Here is a 13,181-nt window from a genome sequence, read left to right as displayed (position 1 = left end):
GTTATTTATTTCTTTCTTCACTTAACCTTTCGTGTGATTTGGAGTTTTTTGGTCTCAGCTTAAAGCTTTCTGCTTCAGCATAAGGTTGTTTGTGGCCTGTGCTACTTGTGAACAGGTTAGGAACTGACTGCCCACAGCACCTCGCATGAAGGGAGGAGAGCAGCCAAACCAGAGGGGTGTCCTGTCCCACTCCAGGAGAGCAGGAACAGGGAGCTCAGGTGGCACCTGCAGATTCCTGCACCCCAGTCAGATGGTGATGTTTGCCAGCTGCCACTGCAGCAGGAGGACTTGCACACTATATAGTTGCTAAGAAATCAGTGTTTGTGCCAGAGACAAGGAGAACATAAAGAGCTGTACGCAGGAACAAGCACTGTGTGAATATGCTGTTACCTGTCCAGAAATGCGGTGCTCTGACTGGCATAATTTCACTTCATCTTAATTAGATTATTTCAGTTAGCATTAAGCACAGCTTCAGCTATTTATTTTTTTTAGCTGCTGTCCTAAGAAATAGTCTTAAGGAGATCAGTGTTTGTGCTACATTGCCGGTAACACTCTCCCCCACTCCACCCAAAAAAACCCAAATCAAACCACAAAACCAGCACAGGTTCCTGTTGTCTTCAATCAAAACAAAATGAGGTTGAAGATGGTTAGCAAACCCTTTCCAGGTTCTGACAAATTTAAGGGACATTTTGTTATCCACACTTGTGATGAAGGACATGATTTTGCTGTCAACTGTGTGGCTTGCAGCCTGGGTGGCTGTGAATCAGCGCAGAGAGCACCAGGGAGCAGGGATGTGGTGGGGTGCCAGCTATTCTCAGCCATGTGTTTTGCTCAGGGGTTGCTTTGCACAGGTGTTTTGTTAGCTGCAAAATATATCTTTTCCTGCAGCTGGTCCTTTTACTCAGAAAACTTAATTTTTTTGAAGAATATTAAAATTCTGTGCTTTCTGCCTCATTTTTTCCCCTTTTTTTTTTTTTTTTTTTTTTTTCTGGGACTCTCTGGACTTTACTGGAGTTACCAGCTGGTGTTGGTACACGTGGGGAATTGGGATTTATGACCAAAGGAGGACTAAGAAAGAAATGCCTAGACATACAGCTTTAATTTCCATCTCATGGCTGTGTATCAAAAATAAATAGTGCCCCAATTTCTTCAATGATGTGGGGTTTTCTTAGTATTGATTGTGCACTCCTGGGCTACCAGCCAACTCTTTGATTTCAAACTTATCACCAGAAGAAGTTGGGCTCCTAGCAAGGAGGGGTTGACAGCGAGAGTCCATACATTTGTGGCTGTGCTTGCAAACTGTCTGCTAGAGGTAATGCCTGAGAGACACACAAGCAGCTGAACTGCTCAGCACATGGCTAACATCAAATTAATGGCATTATTCCTGAAAGCAAATTCCTGCTGAAACACAGACAGTCGATGTTCACATTCATTGCTTTTGACAGCCTGATATAAGATAATTTAATTTAAATGCCCAGATGAGAGAGAAGGAAAAGTCATTTAAAAAAAAAATAAAAGCCCACTTTTTTAATACATAAAATGCCTGCTTGAAGGAATAGATTAGTAGCCATACAGTTCAATTGATTTGCAAGAGCCAATGGATTTCAGTGGAGAGCTCTGTTTAAAGATCAATAGGGAACGCTACAGCATGAGTGCTTTTGCCACTTAGGTATTCAAGCAAATGCTTGATGTTAATTCCTTCTTAGGCTTTGGTCTAGGGCCAGTAGGGCTTGGGAGGGCACCTGATGGTGTTTCAGAGAGCAAGCTGGCTATGTATGTCCTTTGCCTTTATTTCATTAGGCAAATCCTGTAAAAGAATTACAAATACAGACCCTCTTTCCTAAGTTGCCATGGCTGCACAAGGCAGCGATATACTTGTGCTGGCAAGGCCAGCAGCCAGAATCAAAAGGTTTTCTAAGTATTTGCTAATTACATGACTGTTTTTGAGGCTCTCCTTGTATGACAGAAGTGTTTTGTTCACTTCCACCTCCAAGGCTGCCCTCAAGGCATGCCCTTGTCTGTGTTTTGTGATTTGGGGATATACAAGTGGTGGGCTGGCAGTTCTGTAATAAACTGAGGAGCCTTGCCCAGTGCAGTGCCAAGGAGGGCTGTTTCTTGGTATCCAGCGCAGCCATTTAGATTTTAACTGCATCTCTGCAGCAGCTGGAAAAGAAGGCAAGAAATGCCATGGGTGTTTTTCCAGGGAGTGCCACACCGGCAGAGGCAGCTGCCATCCCCTCTTCCCAACCACTCACGTCACTGCCTTGTGCTCTGGGATTGACTGCTTGGCTGTGCCATGAACTGTCACTAGCCTCCTAGAAAACTAACCAGGCTAATGTGGAACGCCTCTGTAGATCCCTGTTTAACCATCCTCTTCAATGCAGACCGTTGGGGTGAGACCCAAATGGCAAATGAAATCGGTTTAAAAGTCTTGGTGTTTGCATGGGACAGCTGGCGACTAATAAACAACTGGCAGATTGGTCTAGTTTGGGAATTTAAATACAAGTAGTTAAAATCAGATGGAACTGGTTTTCAGGTAACCTGGATATTGTTCTTGAGACACCACATTTACAATTTTAGCATCAGGCTCCATCCTTGGGTCAGAGTCCATGTCTGCAGTCACAAAACCACTGGGACTGTTAACAGAGTAGTTCAGCCCATGGATGTGATAGGCAATCACTCTAGAGCCACACGTGAGGTTAAGATTTGTTCTGTATTACAAGTTAAGGCCATTCTGAATCCCACTTTACTTTGTTCATTATTTATTTATTCTATTTATTATGATTTATTTATTCATTTTAATTAACCTCTTCTGTGTCCCTTTGCTCTGATATCTGAACACCTGCTGTGGTTGCAGAGATCTGTGCCTCTAAGAGGACTGGACAGACACTGGAACCTGCTGGGTGCTCAGGGCAAGCCAGGGCCGAATGGGCTCTGGGGAGGGGCTGTACTCCAGATTCCTGCCTGCTCTCCCTTGAACTGCTGAAAGCCCCTTCTGCTTTTGTACAGGGAGCTCCTGGCCAGGTTGCTTTAGAGTTGCCATGTGAATTTTACCAACCACCTGGAGTAACACTGGGATTATTCTCTTGCTCTTACAACTGACTGCACTGGAAAAGAGACCGTGCTTTGTAAACAGTATTTGCAGAGGTGGCTGCCCCTGAGCTCTTCACCCAGCAGTTGCCCTTAACGTAGGTGCTTGCTGGCAGGAGACTGCTGGCTGGGACGCATCACCTGCGGGCTGTGCATCTTGGCAAGTGGGTGAGTGCCCTTGAGGCTGCCGGTGTTGCTTGCAGGTGTGGTTTCATTTCTGAGACCCGTGCAAATATCGGGTGTGAACAGGATATTTTTTCCCTGTGTAAGTAGTAAAACAGTAGGGAAATACAATGCAGCCAAGGCCAGTTCTGTGCCCCTGGTGCTTTTCCTGGGGAAATGAGCTTGAGTGTCTTTCAGCTCTCTGAACCTGCTCAGCCCTCTGTGTAACGTGAGATAGGCAGGAAAGCCCGGAGCCAGCATCCGTACAGCTGGTTCATTAAATAAACAGAGAAAGGATGAAGTGAGGAGTAATCTGGGTTAGATACAGAAATACTAGGAGATTGTTTCTGTTCTCCTGTGGTCTCCTTCTGTTTCTCCTCTCTGTCTTCTTCCTCATCCTTTCTGTCCTGGGTGTCCCAGCTGCTGGCTACACTGCGTTGAGCAGATCAGCCCTAGAGCTTCTCACCTCGTTGCTTGGCACAGCCTTTGATTCAATTTTAATGCTCATTTAAAAACTCACATTCACCTTGGTTTTATCATGTAACCTCATGCCAAAGCTGCACACAATCTATTCCACAATTGTCTGTCTTTCCTGTTCTTGCTTACAGAGATCTAACACTTTATATAGTGGTGACTGCCTTCCCCTGGGTGGATATTTTCTTTTTCATACATCTCAGATCTCTTCTTTATGTCATATAATTGATTCTCAGCTGTTTCCTTCTTGTAAATTTTTGCTGGACGCTGCTTTGGGAAATGGGAGAGAAGGTCTCTGGCTGTCAGTAGCACGCTGATAGACCAAAATGAGATGCTCAGTTTGACGTCTGAAATTACTATCAAATACCGAGAAACACGATGAGTCAGGCCCCAGCGAGGACTCGGTCGAATCGCCCAATTTACTCAGTGGAAGAGCTGTTGCTGGGTTCAGCCAGGTAGAAGAAAACTCTAGCATTTGGTTCTGAATTGGGTATGTGGGAAGCTACCCCCAAACCCCAGACCTTAAATGATACACCAGAAGAACAAGGAGTGCCATTTAAGTGCCATCGTCTTTATTCGTGGCCTTTTTATTTTCCTGACAGGAAGTGAATTTCTTCTATGCAAGGGCTTAAAATACATTGGCAAGTAACGTTTGGCCACTTCTTTTCCTGTGAGGTAATTCATTTTTGCAATTCTTTTATTTTTCAGTGCACGAGAAGTGATTATACGCTTTGTGTATGATCTTTCTATACAGTAATTTTTCATTCCAACGTGTGCATTATGATCTCTATCACAGAGAATAAAGCAAAGCTCTTGACAAGCTAAACACAGTAATAATGAAAAGGGTGGGTTTTTAAAGTCTGCACTGATACAGAAATATTCTGTATATTTCTGGAGTACTCTGTTCTGAAATGTGGATGTATCATAATCAAATTCACATCAATTGTTCCCACATTTAACTTTGAAGGAGACATGGAAAAATATCTGCTTTTTGTAATAAGTTTAACATAGCAGCCTAATCATTTCATTAATGATTTCCTCCTCAGGATTACATTTTCAAAGCCATGTGCGATCATTTAATTGTGTGCCTCCTTATTAATATTAAACACAATTAAAGTCCCACTACGACGCTTTGAAGATGCACCCCTCATGGTAAATGCCACCTCCACACAGAGTATCCCAATATCACAGCAGCTTTCCAGCATTTCTGCTTTCTGAGTCCTTTTTCACAGACTATCGGTGTCGTTACTTTGCCCGTGTCACCTCTGAAATGTGGAGCGACGCAACGCTTGCAGTTGTTTTATTTGGCCATGTCTGGCTTTTTCAGCCAAACTGGCAGCCACTGGCAGCCTCTGGAGATTTAACTTTGTGATTAAATAATGATGTAAGAGCTTGTTTCTTTGAGAAAAAGTTAAAAAAAATAACAGTAATATCACGAGCAGGATGTGGCATGGGCAGTAAGACCTCTGTTATTTATTGTTTGTTTACTGAGCCCTCGAGGAGCGGAGAGGAGAGCTCCTCTAATGTGCTGTCAGAGAATGTGTCTGCCAGGAGATAATCAACCAGTTGCCTTAGCGAGCAGCAGATTACAAAATGGTCTTTGCAGCCACTGTTTCAGCCTCCCAGAAAACACGGCTGGTTTTGGACGCCAGGAAGGCCCTATTGCTCAACATGGAATCTTCCACTTGGCCAGTGGTAAAGCACGGTGCTTGTGTGGGGCGACCTGTCAGAGGAGTTTGCTTCTGCACCGGTGAGTGGTGGCCTGCAGGTCCCTCCTGCAGCCCCCCGGTGCTGGTGCAGGCAGCTGCCAACCCGGGGGGCTCCGGGTCCTGCCCGTGCTGTAGCCGGGGTGCCCAGTGCTGGTGGGTGCCCAGAACTAGCAGTGCATCATGACCCACAGGTCACAGGGTGTTTCCTAGAAAGCACAGGAATAGAAATAGTAATTATTAATGTACATACCCATGCCCATAGATTTATATTTATGCAGAAATATACATGCAGCTTATTAAAAAAAAAAAAAATATCGTGGAGTCAAACACAAAATGGTGGCACTTACCTAACCCACCTTCTCCTCTTGTTTCCCCAACCTCAGAGTCTGAGTGGTTGTTGGGTATATTAGGCTGTCATCCTGACTCATAAAAACTTAAGTGTTTGATTTGGCAAAAGAAATAAATCATAAAAAACCACATACAGAATCCGTGCCATCTGTGGCCATTGCCAGTGTCTGTCTAGAACTACTCATGCTTCTTAAAGCCTTTCATGGGTTGTTACTGAAACTGAACAATATTTAAAGTCATGTCAGATTATCCTTGCTTTCTAAGTAGCATGAACCTGTCAAGGTAAAGTCTTATAATCTCACAATTGCTTGACAAGCTGCATTATTTGTACTGTAATGTTAATTTGTGCTGAGGTGCCACAGTTAGTTGTAGTTAGGTGTATGAAACCTGACATTTAATGTTCCCTAACTCTAAATAAAAATGGGCGCCTTGATCAGTTTTTCACCTAGAACACTCGATTAATCTCTTCTGGTTTAATTTAGTGTCCTGCCAAATGCTGAGCTTAACCTTTCTCACAAGTATTTATTTTCAGGAAGGCTGATGATATCAATAGCAGAAGGAAGATAGATGGATAGATGCCGAAGTGGACCATCGTGATCTCTGTCTGTAAGAGAGCTGCTTTGTTTGTAAGGGCAAAGAGTATTGTTCTGTGGACAGAGATGATCACAATGACTGATTTATGGAAGTTGTTTCAATGCAATCACACTTTTAAAGTTTACTCCAGCTTCTATCCATTATTTAGTTCGTTAAGGTGTTGACACAATTTTGCTGACATTTTTCTTAAGTGGATTATGCTCACAGCCAGTTTTTCAAAGCAAACAGATGGCTTTTAAAACAGAGCATGCTCATGGATTATTTTTTTTATGGTGTCTCTAGAATTATGACAGCTCTGTCAGAGGGAGCTGGTTTGTCGTTAATTTCCTTGTGACAGATGATTCAAAATCATTTTTGCTCCTTCAGCTTGCTCAAATGAACCAGCTGTTTAAAAATAAAAAATACAAGGAGACTAAGACATAAAACAATTGGTCTGTACATGAATGGAATCACACTATTTTGATAAGTCCATTTCTGTTTTTAGATCAGATCACTGTAAAATAAGACTGTCTTCAAAATATTGGAAGTATGCTCAGAAGGAGTGTTTTTCTTTTTGGAACCCGAAGACACGTTGTGCATTGCCTTAGATGAAATCTGTAATCTGAATTGCCTGGTTACTAAAATGTGAAATCAGAATATGCATAAGGGAGAGCGGATGGCTCAGCACCCTCACACGGGGTGTGAAGTCCCTTGGCTTCTGGGGACTTCAGATACGAGTCTTGGCAGGGTGGACTCAGGCTGTCGTCCTCCAAGTGGGGGTGTACCAAATCCCAAGTAGCTTCCCTTCGATGAGTGTCTCAGAGAGTCCCTCGGCAAAGACATGGTTTGTGGGCCACCCTGAGAAAGATTTCCATGCTCTGCCCTCACCCTGAGAAAGAAGAGGAGATATGAGGAAGGCGACGTAAGACTCAACTGAAGCTCTTTTTGTGTCAGCTTATGGAGCTGTATCCACGTCGTGCTGCTGCATGACAGGAAATCCTCCTCCGTGCGCAGTGTGGGTGAGTGCTCCCACCGCCCGGGGAGGCGCCGGCCATGCCACAGCAGAGGACAGGCTTCTGGAAGTCTTTCCCCAGATACCTCAACTATGGGGATACCAGGTGCTTCAGGGTACCTGGCCTTCATCGTCATCATTTTACCTCTCTGTTGCAGTGGCTTTCTCAGGTTTTGGGTTTAGTTGTTCTTGGTGCTGTAGGGATGTCTACTTTGAGTTGCTTCCTGTGCTAAGGGGATTTTTCTGTTCTTGTGCATGAATACATAGTGCCAGGTTTTGACTTAGATAAGTTAAGGCTGCAAAGCGTCGTCACACCAATTTTGTCTGCTCCTCAGTGCAGCCTTTGGTGTCATCAGTCCTGTGGGCACGATAAGGAAAAGCAGCAGCCCCACTGCAGCTGGGACTATTTCACCCTAAAAACAAACTATTTAAAACTCCATTTGTGTATTGAATAATGTACTACCATTTTTGATAGCATTATCATGTCATTAATGATATTGTTGTTGGATCTCTCTGCTTATGCTGCAGTGTGTTGTCCCTGTCACTACAGCACCAGCGTGATTCCTGCAGACAGGGAGGGAGACCAGGGTGTGGCAGGTGCTCGAGGCAGCTATGGGGCTCCTGGAATCCTGCCTACTGCCTTCAACTATAAGCTCAACCTCTGTCCTAAAAGTAGGATCACAGCTATGTGAAATATGTGCTGCATAAATTATTCTTGTTTTGTTTTTTCAAACCGTGTCTGCTCACTGGATCCCAAGCTATTTGTCTGTGTATTCCCGTAACTGTCACACTGCCGAGATACAAATCTCTTCAAAAGAGCTTCATACCAAATAGCACAGAGCCGCTCATGCAGTCCCAGTACTTTTTGTTGTTCTCACATTGAGTTGGATTCCCAGCATCTGGGTAGCGATTTGCATTGTTCAGCAGGGACGAATTCATGTCACCAGGAGATGAGGCAACCACGTTCTCGGGTGCGGGCTGCCGTCCCTGGATGACGTGGTTTCCCACGTGGTGTTTACCAGTGCAGTGGGACTTGCAAGCCACCATTGTTTCTTCATTGTGAACATTGTTTACAGGGGCTCAGGCGGTGCAAGCCAAGTGCCAGGCACTGGCAAAAAGGGAACTGTGCTCCTTGCTGTGGGATAAATCCTTCTTAGCCCTGGGGAAAAGGAAAGCAGGGAGATGCTCCCACTGCTGGGAGGTGGTGTGCTGTGACTCATCCAACACATCTGGTTTGTTTTGAAAACTGAAGGAGGGTCGGTGGTCAGTTGCCCCTTGAGTGTGCCCCAGGTCCTGTTCTAATATCTGTTGTCTCCTCTGAGACCCTGCAAAGCATCTGTGGCTTGCAGGAGGTCAGGTTAGGGTGCAGGGATGCGAATGTGACATTTCAGTCAGCGGAGGTATTCCTTCTGAATAGGTGGATAACCAACTGCAGCGGGTGGTGTACTTCAAGCTATACTTTGGGTGACATTAGGAGAAGAGCAGCTCAAGTTCTTAGTGATAATGAATTTTAATAACCAGATGCATCTCCTAGCTTTTATTTATTTGTATCCTCTAGCACCAGAATCTTGTCACTCTGCGGCACTCGAGATGTCAATATTGCATAAATATTCATTTTGGCATTTCTGAACACCAACTCCTTAATACAAATTTCATGTAACACATTTTTCCTGATAGTTACAAATTGGATTGACATCCTGTTAGTCACCTCACCTTTACGCTCTCTGAGAAGATCCAGAAGCAGGCCTTTTCTCATTGAAGCCTCTCATTCCCATTCACCTGCTCGAAGGTCCCAAACAAAATGGTTCTGATGGATTCCCTGTAGCGCTACCGGATCTTGTGTTTCATGGGGGCACGCGGCTCGGCCTGCCTCTGCCGGAGGAGGGCCCAAGGCTGGGCAGCAAATTCGGGTGCAAGGAGGGGCGGGTGACCAGGGTCTCGCAGCTCGCAGGGGACGCGCAGCCATTGCCACACGAGAGCTGATGCCAGGGCACAAGGGTGGAGCAGTGGCACGGGAGGGGGGCACCACATGCCATTGCTGCCCTGTCCCTGGCAGGTCCTTGCTGTTTACTGCGGAAGAGGAAATGCCTTCCCCTGCGGGCTCCCTAAGGCCGGGTCCAAATTACTTCCCAAGGGGTGACCTGGAAGTGGGGGGGGGGGGTCTGGTGTTTGTCCCCCTCACCCTACCCACTGTGCTGGCTGCCACCTTCCTCACCGAGCTGGGGACCAGGCTCCAGAAGGGCCTTCAGCCCCTTCCCTGGAGGCTGGCATTCCCGGGGGGACGGAGGGGATTTGAGACAGGACCTGGGACCCTGTTCCACAGCACCGCACAGTATGGCGGAGGCACAAGAGCAGTATTGCCGCTTGTGGTCCCGAGTGATGTGCGCGATCCCTGACTCTCTCCTGCGTGTCTGTCTGTGCATCCTCAGGGCCAAGGAGATCTCCTGAAGAACGCCAAGAACGAAGCCCTGGAGAACATGAAGCAGATCCAGCTGGCGTGCCTGTCCTGTGGACTGAGCAAAACTGGAAGCGGGCACGCAGACGGAAAGTCAAAACGGTGCCTGGAGGCGATACAGGAGAAGGATACCGGAGATGAGAACGGGAGGCTGTGAGGGGAGGCAGAGCTGTCACATTTGTCACAGATTTCAATAACTCTAAACTATTTTTTTAAAGCATTTAAAAATTCACACAGGAATGCCCTCTACAGGGTGTTGATAGTATTAAAATCCTCACAATGTCAGTATTTTATGCAGTTAATTTATCTAAGTTAAACTCTGGTAGTGAGATTTCTAAAGAAGCCAAGCTGTCTGTATGCAAGTGCGTGTATGTGTGCGCACATGCAAATCCTGTAGACGCCCCCTTTCATGCATTACATTATCCATTTGCTAATTTATTCCTTTGTCATCTTTGAATAGGCCTGTTCATTCTGAAGATCAAAACAAATAGAGAGTACTTGTACCAGTTTTGTGCTTTATTTTACTCTCCAGCTTTTATCATTTAACTTATAGGTTACGTTACTGTTACGCTGTTTAAACAAACAAAATACAACAAATGTTACCAACAGCTGTTTTTGAGAGGGCAAAACCAGTGGTTTGCTGCAGATCCTGAACATGATTTTTAGTGAACAATTCAGACCAAGTAAACGAGATATTAAATGGTCAGAGCTGCTGGATAGATTATGATTAGATTTGAGGTGTATATTTCACTGAATTTTAGCAAACTCTTCTTCAGGATACACCCAGATAGCGCGTACTAACGTAAGAACTAGCTGATTTATTTCATTCCAGTAAGTCATTGCTACCTTGTAGATCTGCAGGACAGCTACAGTCCTTGCTGATAAGCATTAACTTGTGTAGTAATGAACATAGCTAGTCAGCCCCGTAGTTACAAGGAGAGCTGTGAATATCCTTTGGTGATCATGAACTCTGAAGGTGACCTTCAGGCCATTCTGAAATGCCAGTGGTGCCAGTACTGGAAGGAAGGTTTTACAGATTTCACAAACTGAGCTTTACTGCAAGAGGTGAGAGGTCAGCCTTCTGCTTAGATGTTGAAGTCAGTTGGATGAAGCAAGCAGGATCTGGCCTTACGTTGTTGTGGTTAAGAATTACGCTGTGTTAGGAATTTGAAGCAAGGCTGCAGAACAGCTACAGATGTAGTATAGAGAAATAGCTTGGGGAAAAAACAGGGTACCAGCATTTTTGTGCAGCAGTTACAAATATCCTGACACATGTCATATGTTCGGGGTAGTTCTGTGAACTGGATGCTCTTTGTGCCACTGTAGAAAGGAAACGGAGAGCATCACAAAGTAATGCATCCTCATCCCTCCCAGTGTCCAGCTCATGTATGCTCACAACATTCATTTCAATCATTTAAGTACTGTGCTTGAGTGTAGTATTTGTGTTATCTTTAACAGGACTAAGTGTTTTATGGTTATAAAAAAGACTATATTTATTTAAAGCATTGCTTTTATTTTGAAAAGCTACTTTTTAAATTAATTTGATTAACAAATACGCTAATTTTCTGAACTTAACAAAAAATAATTGCTGAAAGTTTGACCATTGGAGAATCTTATATAGCTATTGTGTTAAGTTATTTTTGACTTCTTAATAACACTATTATGTTCATGTTGCACATTACTGAGAGAGTAAAGCTATGAAACAACTTTGACCCATGTTTTTAAAGTGATTTAACACAGAAGGTAACCAGTGACACTTGGATAAAGGTGGGTTAGAATGGGTAAGTTGCTTGAGAGAAGGTCCTGCTCTAATAGGAACTGTGTTATTGCAAAGGTTATAACTCAGATGTCTTAAATACCATTTCAGTAGAGCTTGCCATACTTATTCAGATCCAGCCCTAAATCCTCTGTTTATCTCTCCATTAGATGATGGGTGCGTACTCAGCCTTCCCGGAGGTCTGGAGAAGGGGTGTCTTTTGTGTTTCAGGCAAGACATAAAGAGCCCAGATCAGTGGTGTCAGTGTGCACATTCACATTTTGCCCTCCTGGGTTACACCTTCCTGATTTCATCATGCGTTGTGTTTATATGAAAAACAGCACTTGGCCTTCAGTATTTACAGTTAGGGAGGATGGAAACTGTTAACCCAGCACCAACAATTGTGAAGGATCAGCCTTCAGAAAGCATCTCTCTCTTGGAAGGGAGAGGTTGCCTCAGGAAGGGTGAGTGGCTTGCCTCTTGGTGCTTCATTTAAGCCTAAAAATACATTGATTTTCTCCATTTAAAAGGCTATCCTAATGCATGTACAGGAACTGCTGGCAAAATACCTTCTAGTCCTCCTTCCTTCTCTGATGATATAAGCAAATGAACATAAAACTACATAAAGAAGGTCTTGTTTTCTGTGCTGCCATGGAAAGAGGTGCAACATAGCTCTCGCTCTGTATGTATTTGCAGAACCAGAAGACAGTGGCTCGACAGAAATCCCATAGCATGCACGCACACAGATTTAATGCCATGTTTAGCGTTCACGTCATGTCCTGTGCCAAGGTTGTGCTGCGTGGCTTTCTGTGCCAAAATACAGGGAGCAGAAAACCTCAGGCACCCTGGATTGCCCCAGGCCTCGGGGGCCGCTCCTGGCACTGGCGCCCACAGCCCCGCGGCTGGAGCAGCTCCAGCCTCCTCCGGCACCAAGAGGGGGCTGGTGGCAAAAGCTCATCTCACCTTCCCCTGCGCCCCTTTGAAGTCACTGGGAGTGGAAGTGGATGGTAAAGCAGCAGTCGGCGTAATAAAAATTCAGCCTTGAAGAAGAACATGTGGAAAAATCATATCCAGCATCAACAGCACGTGGGGGACTGACTGCCTGGCCTTTTGGGAAGTGTTTCATGACATGCCTGGCTGCTGGCAGCAGCACAACCACCTTCTCTGGGCCATGTGCTGGTACGATTTGCCTGATGTTCCACCTGAATGGGTGGATATTATCTGTATCGCTTCTGTGGAAGTGATGTCAGGAAAGGGTTACAGGTATTTGCAGTTGTTTACGGTGTGTTTTAGCAACTAGAAATCAGAGAAGCTCTCAGGGACTGGTGTGGGGAGGTGTCTGCCAGAGGGAGTACAGGAGCAAAACTACCTAGGTTTTCATTCCAGCTCTGCCACAGAGATTAGGCTTAAATCAGCAAGAATAGCTTTTACCAAATTTCACATGCTGGCATGACCAGCAGGACAGACCCCTTCCCCCTCCCTCTCCTGAGATCAGCACGAGTTAAAGCACCGTGCTGTTTTCCTGCTTTCTGTATCATTTTTCATGCGTTTTATTCCCTGTTTTTAAAGGGCTAATGCAGCTTCCCAGTGCAAACAAGGTGA

At 44.9% G+C, this 13,181-nt stretch overlaps 1 protein-coding gene across 1 annotated transcript in view; it reads left to right on the top strand.

Moving 5' to 3' along the window:
• Nucleotides 1-11,535, top strand: part of PLCL1 (phospholipase C like 1 (inactive)) — a 204,245-nt gene extending 192,710 nt beyond the window's left edge. The window contains 1 exon segment of the mRNA XM_042784101.1: nucleotides 9,798-11,535. Within this exon segment, the coding sequence (XP_042640035.1) occupies nucleotides 9,798-9,980 (183 nt within the window). The 3' untranslated portion in view covers nucleotides 9,981-11,535.
• Nucleotides 11,536-13,181: the final 1,646 nt, after the last annotated feature.

The sequence above is a fragment of the Tyto alba genome, unplaced genomic scaffold (genome assembly GCF_018691265.1).
Source record: "Tyto alba isolate M040663 unplaced genomic scaffold, T.alba_DEE_v4.0 Super-Scaffold_7, whole genome shotgun sequence".
Lineage (NCBI taxonomy): Eukaryota > Metazoa > Chordata > Aves > Strigiformes > Tytonidae > Tyto > Tyto alba.
Note: the sequence above shows the minus strand (reverse complement) of the source record. Positions and strands in the feature narration are given on the sequence as shown.